At 48.9% G+C, this 27001-nt stretch overlaps 1 protein-coding gene across 3 annotated transcripts in view; it reads right to left on the bottom strand.

Annotated features, from left to right (window-relative positions):
- COL5A1 (collagen type V alpha 1 chain) overlaps positions 1-27001 on the bottom strand; it is a 155077-nt gene that overhangs the window by 16518 nt on the left and 111558 nt on the right. For all 3 annotated transcript variants that reach the window (XM_086624974.1, XM_086624975.1, XM_086624977.1), the window contains exons 27-50: positions 26900-26953; positions 24907-24951; positions 23726-23779; positions 22004-22111; positions 21329-21382; positions 20009-20062; positions 15402-15446; positions 15001-15054; positions 13560-13604; positions 12405-12458; positions 11757-11810; positions 8168-8221; positions 6564-6671; positions 6281-6370; positions 6135-6188; positions 5392-5499; positions 3577-3684; positions 2943-2996; positions 2284-2337; positions 1969-2076; positions 1820-1873; positions 1626-1733; positions 1436-1489; positions 941-1048 (exon numbers count right to left, since the gene is read on the bottom strand). In XM_086624974.1, coding sequence (XP_086481100.1) covers positions 941-1048; positions 1436-1489; positions 1626-1733; positions 1820-1873; positions 1969-2076; positions 2284-2337; positions 2943-2996; positions 3577-3684; positions 5392-5499; positions 6135-6188; positions 6281-6370; positions 6564-6671; positions 8168-8221; positions 11757-11810; positions 12405-12458; positions 13560-13604; positions 15001-15054; positions 15402-15446; positions 20009-20062; positions 21329-21382; positions 22004-22111; positions 23726-23779; positions 24907-24951; positions 26900-26953 — 1683 coding nt within the window. The remainder of the gene's footprint in view (positions 1-940; positions 1049-1435; positions 1490-1625; positions 1734-1819; positions 1874-1968; positions 2077-2283; positions 2338-2942; positions 2997-3576; positions 3685-5391; positions 5500-6134; positions 6189-6280; positions 6371-6563; positions 6672-8167; positions 8222-11756; positions 11811-12404; positions 12459-13559; positions 13605-15000; positions 15055-15401; positions 15447-20008; positions 20063-21328; positions 21383-22003; positions 22112-23725; positions 23780-24906; positions 24952-26899; positions 26954-27001) is intronic.

Genomic DNA, 27001 nt, shown 5'->3' with positions numbered 1-27001 from the left:
AGATCACAGCCCATCTTCGCACCTTCAGTAATTTCATCCTGTCACAGCCACCAGTTCAGCTCTGCAACACGCAAAGCTCCAGAGCCAACACTGGGAGCTTGATCTACTTCATAAACGCATTGGACAAGTGACAGCGGAATCCTCGCAGCTTTGGGGAACGGGCAGATTGGAAGATTTTGTTTTTGCTTACTACATGATGGGTAACATTTTTCACATGAAGATCCTCTCAAAGCATTTAATGACTGAAACACTTCACCATTCTTCTCCGTACAATGTCTATTGTGCACTTCAAATGATTCTGAGACCAGCGTTCAGACAATAGGCTTCAATCAATAACGTGATATCCCAAAAACCCATCTGTTACAAGAGATGACTAACTCCCTTGCCTCCTCTGCTGTTTCATGCCATCTTTGCTTATCGCATAATAAATTTCTTCAGCCAGCAAGCATCAAAGAAGTCAGCAAGATAAATACTGTACCATTGTCATCTGATATAAATCAATATAGCTCTACTGGCTTTAATAGAGCTACAGCAATTAGCATCAGCAGGGATCTGACCCTAGAGGTACAACTCCCAAATTCACATAAATCTCCTCCATGCTATCTTGGAAGCTTCGCTCTGGTGCAGAGGACCTTGGCAATGCATAAGCTCAAGTGCAAAGCAAACCTACTGCAGGCCCTCTCCATAGAGGTGAGTTTTCTGATAGCCTGCAGAAAGGACTAATAATTCAACTATTGCTGGAAGATATGGTACGACTGGGTCTTCTCCTCATTAGCATGATAAAGGAAGGGGATCAACATCACATATCGTTAGAGAAGCAATTCTCTGGCTGGTAAACTATTTCAAATTTCCAGAAAAAACTCTGGAAAACATCTTTCCATGCAGAAATCTCTGCTGGGCAAGACAAGGAACCACTGCTTGGACAAGAAGAGGCACTTACAGGGCTGCCTTTGGGGCCATCATCGCCTGGTGGACCTTTGGGGCCAGGTGGACCAGCAGCACCCGAGGGACCTGCTTCACCCTTTTCACCTCTTTCACCTTTAGGACCCTGTAAAGGAAAAGGAGTGTTCCTATTATCCAGGAAAACAACTTACCAATCTCTAATCAGCCTTTCATCGATTCTGAGAAAGCAGCTCTATTTGTATCTCAGAACACGAGGACATGATTTAGCAGTCCCTTCCCACAAAGACTAAATGGTGTTCGTGTTGTTCAGTCGTGGGTAGCCCATATTCGGTGACTAAACGTTATCCTACAAATATCCAGTAATGTGGCAATGTGTCGCCCGATACCCAAACCAAGGACATGGCTGGTTCAGTCCCTGCAGCCCCATCCACATCCATGCCCCTCCGACACCCCTTCAACCAGCTCCTCAGGGGACACCACTGAAGAAGAGCTCTTCTCCATCAGAGCAGGAGCCACCCCATAGCGTACTTACCGGAAGGCCAACCTCGCCGGGAAGACCAGGCTCACCAGATTCACCAGGTTCACCCTGCAGAGGGGAAAAGAGGACAAGCACACTCATATTTCTGCAGGGTGCTGAGGTTGCTGCTGATGTAGCAGAGCCCCTGCACGAGCATCATAGCAAACTCCTCTGGGCTTCAATCAGGCTTGTCTGGATGCTTTACCTTCTCTCCTACGGCACCAGGATTTCCTATTCCCCCGGGAGGACCTTGTGGACCATCTGCTCCTGGTGGTCCAGATGGACCTCTGGGTCCAGGTGGGCCTGGCGGGCCCTGAGAGAAAGGCGAGACAAATTTAAGATGTTTCTTGGAGTAACGTCTATGTCAGTAATAAAAAAAGAAGTACGAAAGCATCTTACCATTTGCCCAACATCACCTGTCTCTCCCTTCTCACCAGGTGGTCCAGGCAAGCCCTGTGGAGGTGGAGGAGATGAGTTTTAGCTGAGAACATCTCAGGTGGAGCCCCAGCTCTCATCACCCTAAGCCCTCTCTCGATGCTGCAAATTACCTGCAAGCCCACTGGGCCAGGGGGACCGGGGAAACCTCGGGGCCCTTCATCACCTTTCTGACCAAAGAGGCCTTGCTGTCCTCTGGGACCCGGCTCTCCATCGGCACCCTACAAGGAAAGAGTCTAACACAGCTTAGCAAAGACACGAGGTAGATGCAAAGCCCCATCCCCACCACCTCCTGCAGCCACCAGTGGCGATGTCCTGCTCATGTTGGGCATCAGCAGTGCCAGGCAGAAACTGCCAATCCTTACAGTGCTTCCCAGGAGATTTTATGGTAAGAAAACGGATTTCTGCTAATGGGGGACAATACTCACAGCTGGGCCAGGCTGACCGATGGGACCCTGTGGGCCGGTAGGACCTGGTGGACCCTGTCACGAAACAGAAGTGCCATGTCACCGTTAAGACCACCAAGTAAAACAACTCACCTGGAAAAGGTGATGCCCTTCAACACAGCCCCTACGAAACATGCATTAATTCCCAAAACAGAGAGAGAGGGCAGGGTCAAGTGTCCCCAGACACACCAGCAGCCCTCAGCCCTGGTGCCAACGGCACGGCAGACGTGTCTAAACACGTTTTTGCTCCAGCAAAGCAACATCACTCCACTCAGTTCTCTCCAGATACTTGTGTGCATCTAGACATCCTTAGGTGTAAGTATCTGGAGCAGCACATAAAGGGGCTATAAGTAACTAGAAGAGCTACAGCCAAGCACCCAGCTTCAATGGCAAGGGCTGCTAACGCTGCACGGATATTTCCACAGTACATGGGTGACATGGAAACATCTCAATGTGTTCCTGGGAACACACACCAGGCACTGGCTCTTTTTTCCATCACGTAGGTATTTGATGAAGCAAAGGAGATGATGAAGCCAGGAGAGAAAGAAATTAAAATAACATTGTTTTCAGTTTCCAGCAAGTCGCACGACATAACCGCTCTCCCCCAGGGAAGTGGCTGCGCCGACGTCCCCCCCACTCACCTGCTCTCCCTTGTCGCCCTTGCTGCCCTTCTGGCCAGGCTCCCCGATCTCGCCCTGTCCAGTACAAAGGAGCACAGTTAGTTTACTTGGGGACCACTTCCACACCTCAGCATTCAAGCAATAGTCCTGTAGGCTTGCACCCTCATCCCAAAGATGCCAATTCCCACAGAAATACCCCAGAAGGTTCTGAAAAAGGCCAGAGGTTTGGCTGCTCCATGTATAACCAAACCCTTCTGCATCCTAAACCTTCCCTTAGCTGCCATGTGATGCAAGAAGCATCGTTCTGCAGATCTTGTGAGCAGCGATAAGCGACTGGTCCCAGCTAATATTTTCTAAGAATCCTCCAGTCCAAAGGGGCTTAATGAGAGAGTGGGGAAAGGTAATTAATTGGGAAAGGCCAGGCACTGGCGGGAGGCTCACTGGATTTCAGCGAGCGGCGTGGCTGGCCGAGCACACCCAGCCCACCCTGCCTGCGGCTCCCCACGTCTCGCTGGGATCACCAGCACCATAAAACATCCTTGTGCTGCGACCAGCAGCACATCCAGCCCGACACGGCGGGTCAGTGCGGTGGCAACAGGGCATGTTGCCCGGTTCCTTCCCAGAGTGACCCCGTGCAGCAAGGAGCTGCTCCCACCTTGTCTCCATCCTCTCCGGGGGGGCCCACAGGACCTGCTGGACCCGGTAGTCCCACGGGGCCCTGGATGCCGTCCCGGCCAGCCGGTCCTTGAGGACCCTTCTCACCCTGGAAGCAGAAGGAGCAGGCAGGTCATGCAGAGCTCTCCTCCACCCTCAAACCGATCCATTACATCGCATTAACGTTCTATTCAGCTGCTAATAACCCCGGACTATATGGGCACATATAGCAAAACCGGTTTCCAGCTGATATTTCATCACACTCTGCTCAGTCTGAAACCAGACAAAATTTCTATCTCAATAGAGAAAGAAGGAACAAACAGTGAATACCCAGATCACAGCTGCAATTTCACTGCTGTAGCAATATAATCAGATTTAATCTGAACCCTCTGCCATCTCTCTCTGGATGACAAACAAGACCCTAATTAATTTTTATTCCCACAAGCCAGTTTTTACTGGTTGTGGCCCTGGCTGCCCCAGCACCTACTGCCTGCTCCCTCCCTGGCAGATCCCCAACTAATGGGGGTTTCTCAGGAGGCTTTGAGATCCTTTCAGAGATTCTGGACAAAGGAAAACACCTGAAGGGAATAGAGAAATCTCTGCTGGCCTCCTGCTTAAACATCTACTTGTATTCCTCAGACCTGGAGCCTTCAATCGAATTTGTTTGTTTACGGGAACTGAACAGTGGATATTTTTCAGTTTCCTCATACATAATTTAATTGCATCTGAATCTTCTGAATAATTAGATGCCACATAAATTGCCTATTCATCTATCCACCGATACATGATATAGGTACTTGGCAGGACAGATGTTCATAAAGCTGATTCACCAGGAAATTCTTGCCTCTGGACTAGCTGCTGGAGTTTCTAATAAGCCAGCAAATGAGGAAAACAGCGGCTGATAAACACTTTTGATAACAACAATCAATCACCGTAAGTGTCCTCATCTAGTCTGACATCACCCATGCCAGCACTGGCGCGTTTTGCTGGGTCTGAAGCTCAGCCTTAAGTTTGCCAAAGTCCCTGCAAAACCATTTGGGAGTGAATTCGAGGCACAGCCTCCCTCCTCCTCGGGACTGTCACGGCACCATCCTCTTCAGAGACAGAAATAGCCATCCCAGCCCACTCTCTCCTGCCCGCACGTGGCATTTTCTGCACGTGCCTGGAGAGCGCAGGACGTGCGAGTTTGCACGGGGTGGGGAGCGCTGCGGAGAGGGACCATATGGCAGGGCTCGGCGCGCTCCGCTCCGGCTCCGCGGTGAGCGGCTCCTTCCACGGTGCCGGCGGGATGCCTGGGAACATGGGTGCTGCAGCAGCACGTGGCGTCCTGGGGAGCGGCGCCGAAACCTCCGCAGCACCTTCCCGTGCTGCCCCTTGGCCAGGGCAGAGCGAGGGGGAGGATTTATTCGGGATCAGTGGAAATCGTTGCCGTTGCATCCTTGTAAGCAGCGGCGGGGCTGGCTCACTGCTCTGCCCAGAGGCTCGTCCTTGGGCTGTTTGTCACTAGGAAGTCACACAGGCTGTCACTGTACCTGCTCAGTTCTCATCCCTTCTCATTGCCTGAAGACATCTCGGTCCCTGGGATCACATCCATTTTTGATAGCACTGGTGTCTCAAACAGGGCGGTTGAGCAGCTAACGGTCAGGGTTTGCTACACCCAAGATGACAAAAGTCCTTCCTAATTGAACTCCTCCCCTTTTTTAAAAAAAAAAATAATCTTTTCTACACCTACCCCAGGGAATGTCTCCACACTCAGCTTCCTACTACCCACGTTTCTATTCGACCCACAGCTGTTAACCTTTATACTGGTACTTACTGGGGCTCCCTTTTCACCTGCAGGTCCTGGAGGTCCCTGGGGACCAGGTCGCCCTGGCAAGCCTATGGGGCCGGCTGATCCCGCGGGCCCACGCTCACCGGGAGAGCCCTGTTTGGAGAAGAAGGAAGGAAGCGTTAACTGGAGTATCGAGCTTCATCCACAAACAGACAGAAAGAGATCCAGCAGTAGGATGCAGCAAATGCATCGTCGGTAAGTGAGCACGTTTGATGGGGCGACTGCCACAGAATGACTTAGTACCATCAGCCCAAGGGGTCCTGCAGATCTTTTTTTAACTGAAATCCCTGGAAGGGCTTAGTTCTCTTCTGGATGGTGCAGCGAGCACAGTTCCTGGGGGCACATCATCAGCTTGGAACAAGAGCATCAGCCACTTCACGGCCAAAGCAGCAGGGAGGGCTGGATGCTGGATGATGAGTATTTTCTTCCAAGAGAGCTGCACTGAACACGAGTCTCAAGTGGGGACAACTTTCAGAGGGAAAGCACAATTCTCCATGTCCTGAATCATCCCTGTTCCCTCAGCTTGTCACGTATGTCCACAGCTGACTCCACAGAACGACTGAGCTATTACATGCGTGTCTTGTAAAATAAAGCAATATCCAGCGAGCAGTTCGTTAGTGCGGCAAAGGAAATAACGGATAAAGTGCTGAGCTGTGACTAACCCTCCGTTTTGCCTTGCCAAGCTCGTAAACATGTTAGGTGGTGCCTGTAAGGGCAAGGATACTCACTGCTGGACCGGGGGGACCTGGGGGACCTTCGTTGCCTTTCAGCCCTGGAGCACCCTGAAGGGAGGAAAACAAAGTCATTTTGGGAGGTGGGTGCTGCACCACCTGGGCATCCCGCCCGCTGGAAGGACCGGGCAGCCTCTACTCACGATGGGGCCAGGGAGACCTCTCTCTCCAGGGAAGCCTCGCAAGCCCGGGGGACCGTCCTTTCCCGGGAGGCCGGCGGGACCAGGGTCCCCCTGCAACGACAGTGATAAATAGCTGAGGATCTGCAGACTCCGTAGAGACCCAGCTCCTCCCTCCAGGCTCAAGTCATGATGAGACACTGCAAAATATCATTTCTTCTCTGAATCATCCCCCTCCATCTCTGGGAGAGAGGCAGGCATCCAGGCTTGCAAGGAGGGTGAATTCAGAAGGGCTGCTGGTCCCTACCTTAGTCCCTTCTTTTCCAGTGAGGCCAGGGAGACCTTGTTCACCTGGAGGACCTGGAGGGCCTGGATGTCCTCGCTCACCCATTGGCCCAGTTTCACCAGTTGGACCCTAAGGAAAGAGAAATCGAGGAGAAGGCGGTCAGTACCAGCAAGAGCAAACAATGAAGGAAGAGGTGCCAGCTATCAGTTTGCTCCTTTAGGTTGCAATGGGATGGCAGATGCTCCTTCCCTTAGCTGTTCTGCGCAGTGCCACCGGCAATCCCTGCAGAGATGCCTCCTTTGGCATCTAAAGGGACTTTGCTTTGGAAGTGGTCAACATTGCACTTGACAGACTACAGGCATTGGGAACCTCTGCAACGAAAGCATTCACATAAATGAGATACTACCACAATTATTATGCTTAGTTTGTCTGTTTGGGTTTTTTTTAATTGAAAATTTCCTAAGTATTCTACAATCATGCTGATTCTTCCTTATATGGGGCATAAATAATGGATTAGGCTTGTATTACACGGCAGTTACCGACTGCCTCTGTGCTGTACGTGGGCACTAATTGTGACGAGCGTAACATAAGGCCCAGTGCAGAAGGTTCCCAAGTGGCCCATTCTGGAGGAGGGAAAAAGCCATATGCACAAGACTATACTGTCCCTGCACGTAGGTGTCCGCTGGGACGGTGGCTGTAATTCATGTCACGCCGCAGGGTGCCACTTAGTGCACGCAGAACGATAACACTGCGGTCGCTCAGCAGCCACAGATCACGCTAACTACACGCAGCGGAGCCAAACAAAATTGCCATAGAACCTAATTTGCACTTGAGAAGACAGACACAGTCAGGGAATCGCCCCTAACCAGAGACTTTACACTAACGTTAAAGAGGACAAATCAATTACTTTGCAATTAAAGAGCAACTTCCCCGGCAGCCGGGAAGGCAGACTCAACCCAAAGCCAGTCCTGCTCAGTCTGGGACTCTGCCCACAGAACTGATGCACGAGCCTTCCATGCCTGTTCTTAAGGGTACGAATTCTGGTGGTGCAGTTACAATTTCCAGATTGTGCAGAGTTTGTTGGGACTAAAAGAAAATCAGCCCAACTCTAGCAGAATCTAGCAGCACTTCATGTTAGAGGGAGATGTGTTTCTTCATAGCGACACATACGAGCACTCTTGCATCACGCTTACACTGCCCTGAACATCCCAGCAGCTCTACACCCCTTTGAGATACAGCTGCTTAAGGTCTTTAGGTCAAGTTGTGTGTAGCTGGTTGGTCTCTCACTCTACACCAATTTTACACCAAAGTAGTTCTGTTAACGTTCACAGGAGCCACCTTATTTACTGCAGCCTTCAGGCACGTTTGTCTAAACACCATCCTAACGCCTCGACAAGGTGGGCTGGGACCCATCGGGGTATTTCAAACCCTGGCCAGGAATTTCAGAGCCATCAAGCTGGCTTCAACACGACTTTGTCTTTCTCTGGAAGAGGAGTCTCTGTGCTGTACAACCTGCGGTCCCAGCAGCTCCAGCTAAACCATCACAGCTGCAAGAGCTGGCTGTGCCATGCCAGGGAAGATGAGCCACGAAGGGCTGGGTGCAAGCACGAGCATTCATTTCTTACCTGAGGGCCTACGACACCAGGTGGTCCTGGAGGGCCAGTCTTGCCTTGGAAACCCTGTTAGAGAAAGGGAAAAGAGAAAGAGATGATGCTCCTGCAAGGAGTGCTCCAGTAAGGGTCACCAGCTGCCACCCAACTGCTCCTCCTCTGGTGAAACCACTGCCCAGGAATGGATGGACACCCAGAGACAAAAGAAACAAGAAATCCAACAGAAGGTGGAAAATATGTCCTTGTACATTTATACAGGGGTGAAACAGAGGAAGAAAAAGGGATCCTCAAAGCTCAGCTCTGTTGTTTCAATGGAGCTACTGTGGTTTGGCTGAAGGACTGGCCATATATATGTAAAAAAAAAATTTGCTACACTTGTCAAACCTATAGAGGAAATGGCTATTTAAAAGTCAGAACGTGCAGATTTCTCCATGCTGTGCAATTCTTAACAACCATGTCCCTTCTCCTGCTCCCCATTCTGGCAGTAGTTTAGGCTCAGCTCCCAGCAGCTCAGAGGCTGGGTGACCACCTTCCACTTTTGGCGAAGGCAGCACCCATCTCCAGCCCTGCTGTAGCCCACAACCCACCAGCCTCGGGGGCTGAGCGAAGCTTTATTTCCTCCATCAACATCTGCTGAAAGAAACCACAAACGTGTTTCTCTCCGACTGCTGATGAGCAGCGAAGGCTCCATGACGGCTACTTATAATGACATTTTGAAGAGCGACAATAACGAACTATCACCACTGCAATTGTTTAGCTCTCCTAAGTCACTCTTTAAAAGCACATTAATTATCATTCTTACTACAGCACGCTGACAAGCTTGAGAAGTGTCATTTAGGGCACACAGGCTATTTTCTCATTGCCACAAAAGATGATCAGATAAATCCCAAGCCAACAGTAATGTGTCACGCTAAAAAAAACCAACCTACTCAATGCTATTCTATAGCTGTCTGCAGATCACAGAGAATATCCTGTCATTGATGGGGAAACGGCAAAACATCTTTGTGAAATGAATGTACAATTTAAACTCTTATCTTAGAAAAATATTTCAGCCGGCTCTGTGCAGGACTTTCTTATTAATCTGAAGAAAGGGGTTTCCTTTTATCCTGTCTGAGCCTCGAGCACAGAGGGTTTAGAATTTTTTTCTTTTTTTTTTTTTCTTTTTTTTTTTTTTTTTAGATCCAATCTTTGTAAATCTAATATGGCCAAATACTTCAGCATCCTTCAGCATGCCTGTTTGTTACTAAATGAAAAGTAAAATAAAGGGAACTATTTGAGATGCAGATTTCAAGTCTGGCTTTTCTTGCATAAAGGTACAGAGTGCACTGACAAGGCTACTGATGTGGAAATAGTGTGTTTAATTCATTTTTATGTTTCTTTCCTCGCTTTTTGGCACTGTGTAAGGAAAGAGAGATAAAAAAGGGACTTCTGTTACCTGGGTCTGCACACATCTGTGTGCACCCCAAGAGGATTCAGGGGAAAGTGATCTTTGCAAGCTTGTTCATGGCACAGATTAACAGATTTTTGGTTATCTGGAAGAATTTGCCTGTGATGGGCAAACTACGGCTGCAATGAGTGAAGAAAGCTTTCGGGAGTATTTTCAGACCCCAAATAATTGAAAGCACATTCTCCATTCTTATTCTTGCAGACTTGGGAGTTTGATGCTTTATTCCAAGTTGATAACAGCAGATGGAAGTAAAGTTTTTACTACTACTTCTAATTTGAACGTAGGTGTCCTGGATGTTATAGATAACTCCATGAAGGAAGACTAAATGTCACAGTCAGGCTGTGGCAGGTGAAAACTCTTCTCTTCACCTGTAAATTAATCCTGACCTGAGGACTGTGTGTTCAAAAACACCACGACCGTTGCCTTAACGTCAGTCTTGCAGGGCGCAAACAAATACCCGGTGTTGCGCTGAGCAGTATTTGCATTGCCTTGCTTAGCAAATGCCAGGCGAGTTAATTAAATTGTTGTGTGATAAGTCGAGAGGAAAAACTGCATAATGTGCAAAGCCTTTTTAATGCTCGTTTGCAGGGAAAGACAGTGGAGAAAAATGGAAAGCTGAACAGTGGAAGTTGGGGGTGTGTTTTGTTTTTTTTTCTTCCTGTAAAATACACACAGAACAAAAAGTCTATCTGCTAACATGCAGCATGCGGTGTCGGGGAGAAGGATGCGAACAACAGTGAACGAGTTGGATTGTAAACAGCTGAGGAAAAAGAATAAACATCCCCAAAAACGCCAAACAGAAAGATACTAATTACCGCATGCAGAAGAATACACGGCAGAAGGACCATTTTTGCTGAGGATACCCTTCAAGCAAAAAAGGGGCAGAAAACAGACCAGAGACGCACGACAGCCAGAGGATCGTACCTTCCACATGCCTCATCGTTCTCCTTTGGTGAGAAACAATGATTACGTCTGTGCGACAAGACCTTTTAAATCGGACAGAGCAGTACGCGTAGGATGCGGCGCGGTACCTAAACAGCCAGGAGCCACCCCCCGGGGCGCAGCAAGGGATTATTGCTGGAGGGGGCTTAAGGGAAACTTGGCGAGGCCCCTGTGCGTAGCTTTGGCTAAAAGGCAGCGTCTGCAGAGATGCTCTTCTTACTCGGGTGCTAAGGCAGCGGCTGACACACGAGCGGGCTGCAGTAACCAGAGCGGACAGAAAAACTACAGCAAAACCATTGCACCCCTCGGCTCGGCCAGGAACCGCCTTCCTCTCAAAATAAGAACTGCCAAAGCTGGGCTGTAATTCTTTTCTGCTGTGCAGCAGGTCTTGGTGTTCACCACACAGTGCACCAAGAAGCAAAAAAAACTTATTTCTCCCCATGGCAGGTTCCAGAGAAAATAAAACTGCTCCCGACCTAACGCAGCTGGGTGCAGAAAGCTGAGCTTGTGAAGGATGGAGCCCATCTCGCATGAAAAATCTCTGCTATGGCAGCCCTAGAGTCATCAATCTGGAACAGTGAGATGCAAAACCTGCACATCTCCAAAGGGTGGAGAGAGCACAGAAGTTACCCATAGTGCTCCAGAGAGCGGAGGCTCAGCCATCCCCCTTGGGAGGCCAAAGGGATGAGCGTTTTGCTTTGGCGAGTCCTCGGGGTACAGAGCCCATCCACGGGGGCTGCTCAGAAATCAACCCCCCGCTGCTTCTCCACCTCACAAGAGCACGTGCCACACCAAATGCTGGTTCTGACCCAGGCTCAGCCCCAGCCAACATCCTCCCACCTAGCAAGGAGCTGCCCCAGCAGTGTCTGCCACAGCAGAAACCCAACTGCCTCCGATGCCAGTCATCAGCATCGCTACATCTCTCCGTTCATGTTCTCTCCGTGCGTGATGCACGTGTTGACCTCCACAGTCAACTAAAGAGCCAGAGAGAGGAGCTGGTGCACAACCTTCACGTGAACCATCATTAGACCGACCCATCCTGCTCAGAAAAGGGTTGCTTCCCGTAGACCATCCTGTGCAGCTGGAGAGACACAGACCTTCAGGGAAACCAAACGTGCGGCCACATCTCCCCAGCTGCACAGAAGGGTTTAGAAAAACCAACCGGCAGGACAGGACTCAGGACTAATGATCTGCCCAAGAGTTTTGGCTACTTACGGTTTCTCCTCTCTGTCCGGGGTGACCAGGCAATCCATCCTTCCCAGGAGGACCCTAGAGCAGAAAACCAGGGTGAGAAGGAACATGACCACGTACTCAGCAGTGAAACTGTGATAAGAGCTGAATCAAATCTGCTTGCCTTCTTGCATTAGTTCCCACCCATTTTACAGTGAGATGGGGGTGCTCAGAGCCCTGAAAGATACGGCCTTTTCCCACACATCTCCCAAAGGAAAGATTTATCTGACAGGTGCAGAGGGGGAGCGAGCTGTTGACCGCAGGGAAGGAAATCACTCCAGTAAGGTTTCTGAGGTCCCCCACCAGTGTATCGTAATTGCAGAGATAGAAGTGTCACTCAGTTGTGCTGTCCTCCCAGAATCCAGAGGGAGAACAAAGAACAGAGCTACCCTGAAAGATCCTAGTGATATTGAGTCACTAGGAAATGAACATTTATAATCAGCCACAATTTACTCGGCTATTTAAAAATCTCAAACCATCAGGTGATCATCATGATGTCTCAGAAATGCCTTTTATTGGGTATGTCACCACTTGTCAGAGAAGCAGCTAAGACCAAGTTGTCACAGGCAGTCCCAGCTGGGTGGGAAGGATTTTATGTATTGCTGTGCACCTTCTAGAAAGAGAGTTACTTACAGGGGGGCCTTTTGGTCCAGGAAATCCAGTCGGTCCTTGAGGCCCTGGTGGTCCCTGGGATGCAAAACAAGGCAGAAAACACGATTAAGGAACCTGTAACTCTTTACTATGAAATATTAACTCTGTGTGAACAGCAGATGAGCACAAAGATATGGAAAGCCAACTACTTCTACCCCAAAGAAACGCCAAAAAAGCGTGAGATGCAGCTGTACTGGGCCATCCCTTGAAAAAAGAAATGCATGGAGAAAAAAAAAAACACTGGGCATGGTTAACTGAGCAGCCTGTCCAGCTGCAAAAAGCACTGCAAACATGAAGAGGGCCATCGACCCCTTTGTGCCTTTCCCTCCCAGTGCTATGAAAAACAGGGTTTTTCCCATCCCAGCTCAACAGAGAGACCTGGGAGCTACCAACTTGTGCAGGAATGAAAAAGCAGAGTGCCCGGTGGCTTTGGGGCCGGTGCTGTACAGCAGCTGATGCTCTGCAGGGAGCTGCCACCCCGGAGCAGCGTCAGCAGCAGGTCCCCCCTCGCCCCTGCGGTCACAACCAGCAGATGCAAAGGAGGGACCAATTTAATATATTTCCTCCCTGGGCAATTTTGTAGAAAATTTACAAACAAAACAAAACCTAGGGGAAAAAAAAAAAGAAGCAGAAATTGAGGCTAAAATCGTGAAAGTCCCATTGTTTCAGTACTTTCCACCTAGCGAGCTGTAAGGTGGAGAGAGCAGCACAAGGTTCTAGATGACCACCTCCTCCAGAAAACCGGGGTTTTGGCTGTCTGTACAAAACCTACGGGTGACTTTTCCCTTTTCCCATGGAGCGATGCTCACTCAGGACAACCAAGGTCCTGTTCAAGCCTTCCTTGGAGAGCTCAGAAGGGACCGAAGGGCTGCGGGTGACTCATGAGACCTCTCCCCACACAAGCACGTTTCGTCTCGGATTTCTACATAGATTTTTCCATTTTTCTGACCGAGGTGCGCTAAGCCATACCCTGCTCCCACGACCTGCCCACCCCTCTCTGCTCAACGGGTTACGTGGTAGGATGCTCACTGCAAAAACCCCTCAGCACCGCCTCAGCCCTGCAAACCCGCCTCGTCTGCCATGTTAAACCAACGGGCTTGGCCCGAGCCCCACGTTGGCCCCACCAGCTCGTCTTACCCTTTCGCCAGGAGGACCAGGGGGGCCGTCACCACCAGAGTTGCCCTTTTGCAAAGAAACAAAACAACATGCCATGAAAAATACATATATCACCATCGCAGCTGCTTTGCACAAAGACTTCAAATGGCACCGAGCCCACGGTGACACCACATGCCACCGGCCCCCCCAGCCCCTCTTGATTAATTATTCTGCATCAAGAGCAGCATCCAGCGAAATCGAGCGGCTGCTCTTTCCCCCCACGTTGCTTAAATAAAAACACAGGAAAGATAACGTCAGTGAGCTCAGGATATTTCCACCAGATAACGGCCTCCCTCTGAGAGATAAATGCCGCTGCAAAGACAAGGTATTTATCAAAAATTCATGCCAACACAAAGCTGAGATATTTATTTTTAAAGCCGGCAGCGCGGTGGTGACAACAGCTCACTACAAAAGCTTTGCCTCCATCATGCCCAGCGATTGATGGCCACTTAATCGGTCTCTGCAGCGGGTTCTGGAGCTGAGTGTGACTCTGGATTGGCTGGTAGAAAAAAAATACCTGTTTTACCCAGCAACCAATGGTGGGTGCGCAGTGTGCATACAAAGCGGCTTGGCGAGGTGCAAGGTTCTGGTGACCCGTGGCGATATGTGCCCCTCCGCCCACGGCATGCCGTAAGGCCTCTAAGGTGGTCCAAATGGAATCATAGAATCATAGAATGGTTAGGGCTGGAAGGGACCTTCAAAGGTCATCTAGTCCAACCCCCCTGCAAGGAACAGGGATATCTCCAACTAGATCAGGTTGCTCAGGGCCTTGTCCAACCTGGCCTTGAACGTCTCCAGGGATGGAGCATCCACCACCTCTCTGGGCAACCTGTTCCAGTGTTCTACCACTCTCATAGTAAAAAATTTTTTCCTAATATCCAACTTGAACCTACCTCCCTCTATTTTAAAACCATTACCCCTTGTCCTATCATAACTGGCCCTCCTGAACAGCCTCTCCCCATCTTTCCTGTAGGCCCCCTTGAGGTACTGGAAGACCGCTATAAGGTCACCCCGGAGCCTCCTCTTCTCCAGGCTGAACAGCCCCAACTCTTTCAGCCTGTCCTCATAGGAAAATGCTACTTAAACACCAAAAAATAGGGCTTAGTGGAATCGCCAGTGGATTGTAGGGCTGTGCTGGTCCCCGATGTGGGGGTGCTGCCTCCCATTCTGGGTTGCAGTGGCCCATAATTCATTCCTGTACTTGATGTCCTGCTGGAACATGGGCCAAGGCATTTTTAGGAGCTGCGAGACTACTTTAGGGGTGGGCTATGAGCCGTTTGGCTGGGTAATGAAGCTCAGGAGGGCTCAGCTTTCAAAATACAATGGAGAAAGGAGAGAATGGAAATGGAGGGCAATGAACCAGATGGTCTCTTATACCAACATTTTTTAGGACACCGTTCCACTGAGCTCCCCAAGACCTTACCTTTGGGCCGGGTTTCCCAGTGCTTCCCCTAGGGCCTCTTTCCCCACGTGGACCCTTAAAAAGACACAAAAGATGATATTTTAGCCCTTCTTGGCTCTCACAGCACTACACTGTGATCAGGCAAAGCACCCAGGCACGTGAGCTGCACCAGGTCAACAAGCTGTCCCACCAGCAGCAAGGGGACAACAGGAGCCTTCGTCACTGCCACTGGAGGTCTGATCCTGTGATGACCTCAAACCATGTTCACTGGTGAGCCCCAACCCCAAATCACTGCATCCCCTCTGCTTAGCTTCAACTGCTGAAGGCCAGATCCCACCCAGTGAGGACATAAACCAGATCCTGCTTTCTCTTGGTCTTATCGAGCTTTCAAAACACTCAAGAATGAAGAAAGGCATCGTTACCGTTGGACCGCGCTGCCCCCTTGGACCTGGTTTGCCAGGTGTCCCCTGGAACGAAAAAGATGAAGAGGAGTTAGTGGCTAGCATCAGAAGCTGTGCTTGCAGCAGATGAACCTGCAACGGAGCCTATTGCACACAAACTGCCCCAAAACCTCTCCGGTTCTCATTTGCAAAGAAAAGGACAGAGCACACCCTTGTCACTACACACCCTTGTCCAAAGCCCCTCTCCAGCTTTCTTGTAGCCCCTTTAGGTACTGGAGGGCTGCTAGAAGGTCTCCCCAGAACCTTCTCTTCTCCAGAGTGAACAATCCCAACTCTCTTAGCCTGTCTTCATATATTTTCATTTATAATGCTCAGACAGTCCTGGACAGTAATTCCAATGTCCAGACGACATCTAACATCTGAGGGAAGGAGTCTCTTAAGAAAACATACCCCAAATCCTCGGAAACACCCCAAAGTCTTTCAACGATGAGGCCACCCACTCTGACCAGGCAGTCTCCTACAAAACCATCCAACGCACCAAAGCCAGCAGAAAGCTCAACTCTACACCCCAAAACCTACAACCCCTTTTCCTGCTGATCTTTGCTGGTCCTCGCACTCAGCTCTGGACGTGGGGAAGGGCTGGTCCTCGCCCTGGCCGGGCAGGTTGGCTCACACCGATGCACACACGTGTTGCAAGACCTGGGCTCTTAAATATTTCAGGAGCAACCGCAGCAGAGCAGCGTTCCTGCTCGGAGCCGTTGGTTTACACCACGCGAGCCAATTAAGCTGCCCCACATATTTACAAATCTTTCTTCATCTCTGTGAACTTTGTGCTAAACAAGTAATTTAAGACATTGTTTTGCAGCAGCGACAAAGCAGCGGGCTGATGAGATCTGACAGATGCACTCAGCTTCCTCTAATGGGGGACTGTGATTAATCCTGACAGGAAAAAAAAAAGACAGAGACGGCTGGGTCCTAAATCTGGCATCATATTAAGCTCCATTACCCTGCACCTAAAAGAAAACTAATGGCCTAGAGCTCGCTCCCGAAAACACTATTTTGGCTAGTGTCAAGTTACCAAAAAAATAGCCATAGATTTAACTTTCCTCCTTTGGACCTGCCGTCCGCTATCGTTATCGATCACCCGCCAAAGGAAGGGAGGGAAAGACTCGCTCTCTACGTCAGGAACACAGAATGCTTAAAATATCACTTGTCATTTTTTGCCCCAAATCCATCACCTCGTAATCTTGCCTTTCTGAGATTTGGCTCTCATTAACCAGGAGATCATAAAACAGGAGCTGGAAAACTTTACAATCAACTTTCTTCGAGCTACTAAAATCGGCCCTGCTGAATCCTCCTTGTTCTGCGGCTCCATTTAATAAACCCTGCTGGCACACCTTTTTTAATTAATTACAAAAATAATTTTAAAGTACTCCAGCTGGTTTTCCTTTAGCTACAGGAGGCTAAATTCAGAGCAGGCGGAGAGGAGTGTGTGCCACCTCCCTGCAGGTAGCATCCCCCCTCTTCTTCCTCAATTCTATTTTTAAGCAAAATTTTCCCCTGCTTATTGCTGTCATTAATCATGCATACAGCACTGCGTACTGTTGCAAAGAATTTATATAGCACTGTAAATGTACACAGACCTATATTTTTCAAACAGAGATACTGAGGGAAAGGCATCTAAATTCAGATTATTTTCTAGGCACCCAAATAAATGGTTGGATTTCGGTACCTCCACGCACCCCCTGGGCTCTGTCAGATGGGGTGAGCAGGGAGATCTATTACTCTGTGCTAATGGCAGAGGCCTATTAGCTCTAAAAATAAGACCACTTATTCACATCTAACTATTGATTTTAAGATCAAGTTTTGAAAATATCCAAGCGAGCTCGCCCAAGCTCGCCTCGGGCTGGCTGGGAACGGGCACAGCAATGAGCAACCGCTCGCCAAAGGTATGGTGATATTTAACAGGTCATGCTTCTCCAAAAACCCCAAACCTCCTTTTTTCACTCGGTTTTTAATTTTTATTTTCATGCAGCTGAAGAGCCAGAAGTGGTGGTTTCAGGTTTGGGGAGCCTTAGTGCTCTGGGCTCTGCCAGCACCAAAATTCAGCTGCTAAATCTGCTGGTACTGCTCTTCTGCCTTTGGTTTTCACCTTTTTTTTATTACTTAAGGACTTGGGAAGACTACTTGTGTCACAGAACTAATGAGTTAGAAATCTTATTTCAGTTCCTAGATGATGATGATCATAAGAGACATGGGCAATTCATATTATTTTTGACACAAACAACTGCGTTGAATAGCATAATAATAATACCTTGTAAAAAGAAAAGACAAACAAATGATTTTTGGTTGTTTCAGCTGCAAATTGGGTTACTCCACAATGCACTGGAGAAGCAAATCTTAGAAACACTCTTTCTTGACTATAGGTGGACATGCTCATAAAAAGAGCAAATTTAGTGGTCTCAGGAGAAACAGAGGGGGATTTATCAACTCTGACTCAACGAGGCTTAAATAAAGTTGATGGTCTCCATTTGGTTTGTGCAGTGTGATCCCAGCTCAGTCTATCATTCTGTATGTAATTGCATTTCACTTATTTCAAATTGGATGCTTGGGAGTAAAACAAAAAAAAAAGGAGGATACAAAAACAGTTACTGAAAAATCAGTATTTTTGCTACTCTTAAAAAATTTTCAAGCTGGGCTCCTTAGAGAAAAGGAGAGATTTGTCCATGAAAATTTTCCCTCTCTACTCTGCTCTCTCACATGCAAACACACCGAGAAAACAAGTGCATGCTGTTGGACTGGCTATGGAATGGTGTAAATGCTCCGATCACATGTTAGAAAGAAAAAAAAAATAGAATTACCATAAAATAAGTCAATTTATTTCTATTTGACAGAGGTTTGCCAGACCGTGCTCCCCATTTGGGGTAGATGAAGCCCTGACCCTGCTCCCCACACATGAAAACACCATCATTTCTCCCCAAACTCCTGTCTCCTTCCCTTACACCGGAGGTTTTGGGGCTGCCAGCATGGCGGTGCCAGCCCCACTGCCGTGCGCCCCGGAGCCCGTCCTGGCCCAGACGCATCTCAGCTCCCGAGCCAGGACAACACGAGCTGCCCCATCTCCTTCTGAGCTGGGCTTGAAATGCAAAATCCCCTTTTCGATTCCTGAACTGAAGAAACGTGGCATGCCAGGGGGTTTAACTAAGGGTATTCACTACCTCCTCCTAGGAGCACAAAGCTCATTTAGAATAAAAGTGAGAAAACGGTTGATTTTGTCTTTTCTTGTCTCATTATCACTGCCTTAGTCCTAAATTTGGGTCCCTTCCCAGCACGCCTGCTCCTTCCTCCATCCCATTCAGGTTGGACATCGCCAAAATTCAACCAGCCAAACCCTTGGAGTTTTTTTTTCCCCTCCATCTCATAAACGATCAGCTCCTGGTACCTGCTCCTCACCCCAGAAGGTTCCAGCTCTCCATCCCACCAGAATAAAAAGACCAGATGGAGCAAGAGGGTGCGGATGCTCGGGATGCAAAGCAGCACGTCTCCGCTTCGCTCCGCTGCCGCTGCCCTGTTTTACAGCAGCCGAAAATCCAGCTCAAGGATTTTATTGCTGTATATTTGATAAGGCGAGTGGTAATTATAGGGCTACAGCGAATTCAAGGCTGCCGTGGCAGCTGCCTTATTCATGGCCTCCCTCCTCCCGGCCAGAGCAGAGGGAGGGGAGAGGACATCGCGTTTGAACTTCAGAATGAAATGAAAATTTCTCAGTGGGGAAGGAGGAAAAAAAAAAAAAGGGGGAGTGGATATAAACCAAATTTCAGTGGCATGATATTAATGCAGTGCAAAGTGATTTATATCATTCCTACCAAACATGTCTGTTAGAAGTAATTTGTATTTAAATGAGAGTAAAAAGGAAACTAATTCCACTCACTCGCCTCGCTCCCCCCCTTTTCGTCCCCGTGACCAGAGCTGGTGCAGAAAATGACTGTATGTTTGTACTCTGAATCCCCTAATTCAAGCGTGTCTTCCACAAAACAAAAAAATCACCCGTGTATTTAGACAATCCCCACTGGGGAGCAAAGTCTGTGGGGGTGGGATGAGGGGCAGAGACACGTCAGGAGGATGCACCCCCCGTGTTTTAAGGGTGTTTATGGATTTACAACAGCTCTGCTTATTAAAAGGAGGAACTCGTAGGAGTGTTCTCAGTTGGGTGTTCTGCACCTCAAGTTAGGCTAAAGATGGTTCTTGCTGCTTCTGAACAGATTCACCCATCTCTAATAATTACCATTAATTAAAAAGCTCTTCGTGCCCTGAGCAAAGTCTGACGGCGCGGGAAGGATTCAGGTTCAGAGAAATCTCTTCAAATATCTTGAGGGAAAAATTTCCAGCGTTTAATTGGAAAGCTGCTGTCTGCAGAGCTGCCTCTGCTATCGCTGCCATCCTCCCCTCCCACCAGCCACCATCGGGACCGATCCTGGGATGCAGGGGGGGTGGGATGACCCTCCTTGGGCCATCCCTTCGTGCAAAAGCAACCAGAGCACCAGTCCTGTATCCTGCCCAAAGGCCTTTCTTGGGAAAAAAAAAAGAAATCAATAAATTTGCAAAGCAGCTGATGAAGCGGCTCTTACCCGTGTGCCCTTCTCTCCGTTGGCTCCTGGAAATCCTGGGAAGCCGATTGAGCCCTTGGGGGAAGAGCAAAGAGATAGTAGTTCAGGAGAGGGAAAGGGGCAGCTCTGCCCACCCATGCCAGGCACCCACTGGCTGGGAATAACCCCCAGCAAGCCCCCGCCGCCGTCTACAGCTCCTCATGCTTTTTTTTTTACCCTTCCTTTAATAAAAACAAAACTGATGACAGACCCAGAATGACCTCAGAAACTAAATTTTGTCCAAAAATAACAAACAAAAAGTCCGTGGCTCATTAGGAGTCACTGCAAAAGCCCAAGCCCATGGTTGCAGTGGGCACCTGGGGAACAGGTAGATTTTTGGGTTTTTAGCTCCTAAGTCATTATGTGTTGCACATAAAAATTTAACTCCTGGCTTGCTCTTTTCTGATGAGAGAGCCTGGAGAATAGCTGCTGCTGCTTTTAAAATATGAATTAGTCGAAGAGATGCAAAAAAACCTTACTCCAGATATAAAATGCAAATTAAAAAATAAACCATCAACACCACAATCAGGAAACAATCTCTTGCAGATAATTATGTCTCCAGTGTTAAACAAGCCCGGGTTTTTTTCAAGTAATGAACATGAATAATAAAATACAATTCTTAAAAAAAAAGTTAACAAAAACATAAGTTCCCAAAGCCTCCAGGGCGTGCAAAAACCAGGCTGTAGCCTTAGTCTATGTAGTGGAATTCACACTTTTAATTTAAAAAGAACATTTGAAAATGGCCCAAATGAAGGTGGGTGTGTAGATAAGACACAGAGGATGTTGGCAAATCTGCAAATGGCAGTTTTATTTTAATTTCAGGGAGACCCTGGTTCATTAGCTATTCTCCTTAATTAATTAGTTAACACTGGTGGAGAGTTTTGGAGATATAAAACATAATAACAAGGAGAAGGGCTATTATGCCCATCACTAGCATGGAAGCTCACATGGAGCCTGTTTATACCCATCACCAAAGCAGCCCTGCCGGGAGCCGGTCCCCACACCGCGAGTGCCGCAGCCCCTGTCCCAGCACATCTCTTCCCACCACTTTCCAGGAGACTGAAGCAATGCAGAACCAGTCACTGATTTCCACCAGCTAAGGGCTGCAGCTATTTTTACCCATCTATCAATTCATCCCACACAGGTGGGAAGAAGGGACGGGGCGGTGGGAAGCGCTGCCGTTCCACCTTGTCCCGTTAGCAGGGGATGGAGCCCTCGGCACTGGCACTGGAGCTCGGCCAGTGTCCTCCCGGCTCCCCAGCACACCCCACAGCTCTCCAGGACTGAACCCGGCTGCGTTACCTTTGGGCCCTGCCTGCCCGGGTAGCCGGGCAGTCCTGGCACGCCGAGTTTTCCCTGAAACACAAAAAAAAAGTACGTTCGCGTGAGCAAGAGAGACCTTGTGAGCAGCTTCGGATTTGCACCAGCAGAGGAGGGAGATGCCAAGTGCAGAGATGTCAAGAGCAAAGCAGACAGGACACGGGTGGAACAAAGCTGGCAGGGCACTGCCACCATCCCCAGTCCTCCCTGGGGGCAGCCCGGTGGGTTTCATACAGAATGAGCACTGTAAACGTGTTGGGGACCCAGTGGAGAATGGTTCTTTTTTGATACCTTTTTTTTCAACTGGGTGCACCTAGCAATTAGACTGGAGTCTCTGATACTTTCAATTTCTTATTTTTTTTCCTCTAGTCTTTTTTTCAAACATTGCACTCAAGCAGATAACCCTAAAGAGACCAATGTCTCAACACCCTCAAGTCATGCCACTGCAGTAAAACCATCTCCCCTGGGTCTCCTCTGGTCTTTGTGTCGAACAGCTCAGGCCAACCTTCATGCAAAGCACCCGCAGCTCATCTTCATCCCTCTGCCCTAAAATCAGCCCCCCATGCTGGGCACTGCCCCAACACCCACCCGAGACATCCAAAGAAAAGTGGGGTTTACTGTAAAACACCCCTGGGTGATTCCATCCTTGAGACTCACCTTCTCTCCAGCAGGACCAAGAGGACCGGGATCTCCATTGGGGCCAGAGCGACCTTTGGGACCTTCAGGACCATCCTCACCTCGGGGGCCAGGAGGTCCGATTTCCCCCTGTTAATCACAAGACAAGCATTGACGAGGCAGGCAGGTCCCAGACCCCATGTCTGCTGACAGCAGTACCCCTCACGGCTGCAATCGGATACTCCACGGAGCTGCTAATACCACTCTTGGAGAAAGCTGGTCTTCACCAAGAGGCTCAGATGAGACTGTCACTGTGTAAATTGCAGAGTGTTATTAGATCACCAAGCTTTCATTCACACAGCCTGGCCATTATCTCCGACAACAGCCGCCTTTTCCTGGGGTCCAATTATCCCATCTACACGCGGCGCCTCTCCACCGAAACAGCCTTCATTAGCTCCCATTGCAACGCACCCTTTTACCACCTCCCGGCTCCCAAAGCGCGGTTTGATGCGCGAGCGAAACCTGGGAAGTGTTTAATTGAGGGTTGAAGGGGGCAACTGGAGAAGAAAAGCTGGGCTGGAGCTTTTGTGCTGGAAATCGTTAGGAAACCCGAGAGCGGGGAGGACGGAGCTATTAACGTGAATTGTTGGGGCACCGCAGGCTTCGGCGCACAAAACAACGGTTGTCGTTTTGTCACGCAGGGTAACAGGAGATGCTTCCACCCTGCCACCACAGGCAGCCACCTTCTCGCTCTCCAGAAGCAGGATGGATGCACATTTATCTGCCAGGCTCTCGGGTACCCCTCGCCCTTTCATAGCTCCTTGCAAACCACAACGAGCTTGTTGGTGGGAACTGGAGTAACCAGCTTTGTTTGGAGGAGCTTAAGTCTATCTGCATTCGGCGAGGACAGGAGTCACCTCTCTGAGATGCCACCTTCGGTCCTTCTTCCTAGGCAAGGAGTGAGGGCTGGGGAAGCTTTCCATTGTTTTAACTGTTCAATTACACAACTAAATGCCAAGAAAAACGAAAGATTTGATGTCTACTTTTACAAGCCTTCACACAAGCCGCTCATTTTCCTTTAGATGATGGCAGAGCTCCCTCGATCCCTGGGAGGGCTCCAGAGTTTGGGGGAGATACCAAGCCCTGGGCGATGCATCAGTCGGAGAGGGGACAAGGACAGTCCCCTGTCCCCGAGGGCTGGGTGTGGAGGATGGACAGACGTCCTGCCAACCCACGTGCTGCAGCCAGCGAGATCTGGGGGTTCTGGTGCTCTGGGTGTTCCGCTGATTTTAAAAACTTTTGCACCCAGGCAGCGTATCCTGCTGCCACAGGCACGAGGGTAATATAAGGCTCCATCCCAGCTGCTTTGGTTTCTATTCAAGTGTGTTCCCGGTAACTTTACACTTCCCGTTGGTGGTACGGAAGCACATTAGGCTCAGCAAATAAAGACGCCTGCCTTACCCAGATGGAATGTTACAGGGAAAAGAGCTACTGGCAATAAATACATGATACAGTAGGATCAGGCAGTATTGCCTAGCAGTCAAAGCAGCAAGACAGGGCCCTCTTATCACTCAGTTTTACTTTACCTTCAAGATGGGATTAGCAAATTTTGGGATTTACAACTGCTGTGCTTGACATGAACGTGAAACTCCTGGACTCCAACAGAAGCCCACCTTGCTGCTCACCCTGAGCTGTGTTTGCACAATAACGCACGGGCTTGAAAAGCAAAGTGCTACAAAGACCACACTGGTCATAGACTCTTACCCGGTCTCCTTTGATGCCCATGTCACCCTTGAAGCCAGGGAAGCCATCTTCACCCTAAATAACAGAGAGGGGAAAAAAGAGACAAGGTGTATACATGGAAAAAAGGAAAAATGCTCCTCCAACCTCACTGTATGGTCCCCAACTGGGGAGGGACAAGATTAGGTCCCTGCACCGCCCATCACATTGGCTTCTGTAAGTCTTTGGTTGCACAAACGGGCATGGAAACCCGGCCAGGCTGCAATGGCCAAGGTCCTCGAAGGATCACAGCAAGTGTTCCCTACATCCCGTCCTGGCTGCGCAGTCAAGAGCACAAATCTGGCCCGATGTGAATAACGACCCCTTGCCAGCACTGGGAACCAACTATTTCTGAAGTACAACGGGTTTTATTTTCACGGAGGATGTTTTATACCACGCTTCGAGGCAACCTCTAGGACGGTGGCAATATTTCTTTCAGCCAAGAAGGTTTAATTGCAGAGCTCAAATCAATAATGCATTTCGTCCTACAGCAAATCTCTCATCAGTAATGAAGACACAGTTCCCAGAAAGACTTTTAAAGTTTGGAAAGTCCCTGCCAGGATTCCCTAGCTGAAACTGCCAGCTTTGCTGTCAAATTGCTGGGGGCAGGAACGAAGGAACACGGATCTGTGTATGGCACTGAGTAAGATTTTTCTCCAGCTCCTGCTCTTCCTCTGGGAGAGTCAACTGCATCTTTGAGACGTGCAGAGATAGACTGTGTCAACCTTCTTATTGACTTGGGTTGCAGCGTATCCCACATGCTGCACTTCCCAGGTCCAGCTTTAACCCAGCTGTAACACACCACAAACCCTTCAGCTTCCTGGAATTGCTCAAGCTGCAAATTTTGGCTGGAGGAAATCACCCTGATGCTGGACCCTGAGCTATCGGCAACGGCTGACCCCAGCAAACAGCTCGAACCCTGACCATGCCACAGAGGCTCAGCTACTCTCAGGTCCAAGCCAAGATGCAGCAGAACATTGCGGCAGGTACCCAGCCAGCCTGTGGCCACCCCAAAACCAAAGAGGTTGCAAGTCCTTTGGGGACTCAGGCTCTGTGCTTGTCTCCTTGTGCAGGAGAAAATGCCCCGGGGAGCATCCTGTGGGACTGGCCAGCAAAAATGCTTGGAGGCTGTAGAAAATCAATCCAAACGTGCAGTGTTAACTCACCTTTTCACCTTTAGTGCCCTTCAATCCACGAACACCATCTGCTCCCTTGCAGGAGATAAAACAAGACGTTACAAGGGTATAGGTAAGCTTAAGAGCGAAGAATCGTTAATCATGGTGATTTTTGCTTCCTCCCATGTTGACAATGGTACCTCTGCAAACTGTGACGTTCCTAAACATATTGCTCATCAAATATCAGCTGCTGACACCAGTGAGTACCTGAGTCACAAACCTCTGCTGACTTACTTGGCAGGTGGGGTTGGTCTCTGCCCATTCCCTGCCCAGGAATTACATTTCCACGGGTAAAACTCACTATGAAAAGTTTTTCTGTGCACATTTTCCAGAAAAGTATTTCCACAAACGCCTTGCCACGCTGAGTTCACTCCAGCATTCACAGCAAAAGAAAACAGTGCTTGAGCTGTGCAGACACTTGGGAAGTGAATTCATTTCAAATCTCTGAGAACACAGCCAGAGATCTCTGGGCAGCTCCGCAGCGGGTAGCAGCACAGTGTCTAACACCCCCAAAGATTAAGCTTGGCACATTTTCACCATGGTGCTCACATCTGTACATGCACTATTTTCAAAGTGCATTTAGGCACCAAAAAGAAGGTAAAAGAAAAACAGAACTAAGACTGGTGTGGGCATTTGTGACATGGTGCAGCAGCCCCGCAAAGCTTCACCATGGTGTTCAGCCCGGAGGTGCTGAGGGCGGCCAGGATCTGCCCCCTGCTATGCCACCAGCCCAAACCTGTTGGACCCCTGTGCTTCCCATCTATCCTGCCTCTTGGGATAAAACACCACCCTCAGGTATCTACACCAGCTGTGCTGTGTTATTTATCTTACAATAAAACCAAGAAACTTGCCTTTTTTTTTTTTTTTTGAGGAATAATATTTTGCTTGGGGTATTTTACGTTTTTTTCCTTCCCTTTAGCACATCAAGAAAAAGTATAATTGAAAGTACAACAAAATTTGTGCAGCAGGTTCCAGTAAGTGAGGCGAGACGTAGAAGTTATTTATAGCTGCAAATCCAAAGAGATGCATTTTTTTCCAAACTGGAGGCTCGTGTAGTTCATAGAACGCTGCTTGTAGGAAGCAAAACCTTGTCTGTACACACTCTGGGTTTGGTGCCTGACACACTTTCTCTAGATCATTCTAATGTGGAACAGCTCCACTTCAGTGGTAAACACAACAGCAAACCATTCCCTAACGGACCACTACGTCTCGATCCACAACCTTGCAAGAAACGAGATGAAAGCCTGCTTCGGCTAAATATATCCCGCTTAAATTTTGAAGGCAGAACAGAGAACGTGTCTCTTCCATTGAAAAAATACACAAGAGGGTTTAAGAGGGCTTAACATCACCTATAGCCAGTCCCCAAGCTGTGTTTGTATCTGTTAGCCCAGATCCCTGCAGATTCATTGGACCTTTGGGATGCAGGAGGCATCTGCACCTGAACTAATACATCTTGATGGGCACAACAGCCAGAGCTGAATGGGGAAAAAAAAAAATTCCCACCGCCTTCTTATCAGCATGCAAGCGCTGCAGGAGCGAGGAAAGAACTGGAATTCAGTCTAGTGAAAAAGCACATTACTGAGACGCACAAGCTTTGTCTAACAAGGTTTTGGATCAGCAGCATGAAAAGCTCGCTTTGTTTTAGTAATAGGCTATTTTGTTTTATTAACAAGCCTTGTTAAAGTCTTCACATTCTGGCTGAGATTTACTTTGATTGTAAACTGGAAACGATTGGAATGGGGCTGAGCCGTGCCCACGAAGAATTAAGAGAGAAATGTCTCCAAAGTGCTGAACGATGCTAGGAGGGGTTATTGGAGAGCAGGGACTTGTAATCCTCGTGGCCTGCGAGAAGACGCTGGACCAAGGTTCATTCAAGCAGCAAACATGGTTAGTGGTGGCCCTAAGCACCCTGGCTGGGCATCCGTCATGGAGAACTCGAGTTGAACAAGCAATGCCATGGCCATCGTTCCTGCGTCCTCCTTACCTTGACTCCGCGTGGTCCTGGATAACCAATGGGGCCCTGAGGACCTGGTGGACCCTGGGGTGGAAAAAATGCAAACAAGAAAAACACATCAAAAAAATCAAC

Source organism: Tauraco erythrolophus, chromosome 22 (genome assembly GCF_009769465.1).
Source record: "Tauraco erythrolophus isolate bTauEry1 chromosome 22, bTauEry1.pri, whole genome shotgun sequence".
Taxonomy (NCBI): Eukaryota; Metazoa; Chordata; class Aves; order Musophagiformes; family Musophagidae; genus Tauraco; species Tauraco erythrolophus.
The sequence above is the reverse complement of the archived record's forward strand: the minus strand, read 5'-3'. Positions and strand labels throughout refer to the sequence as shown.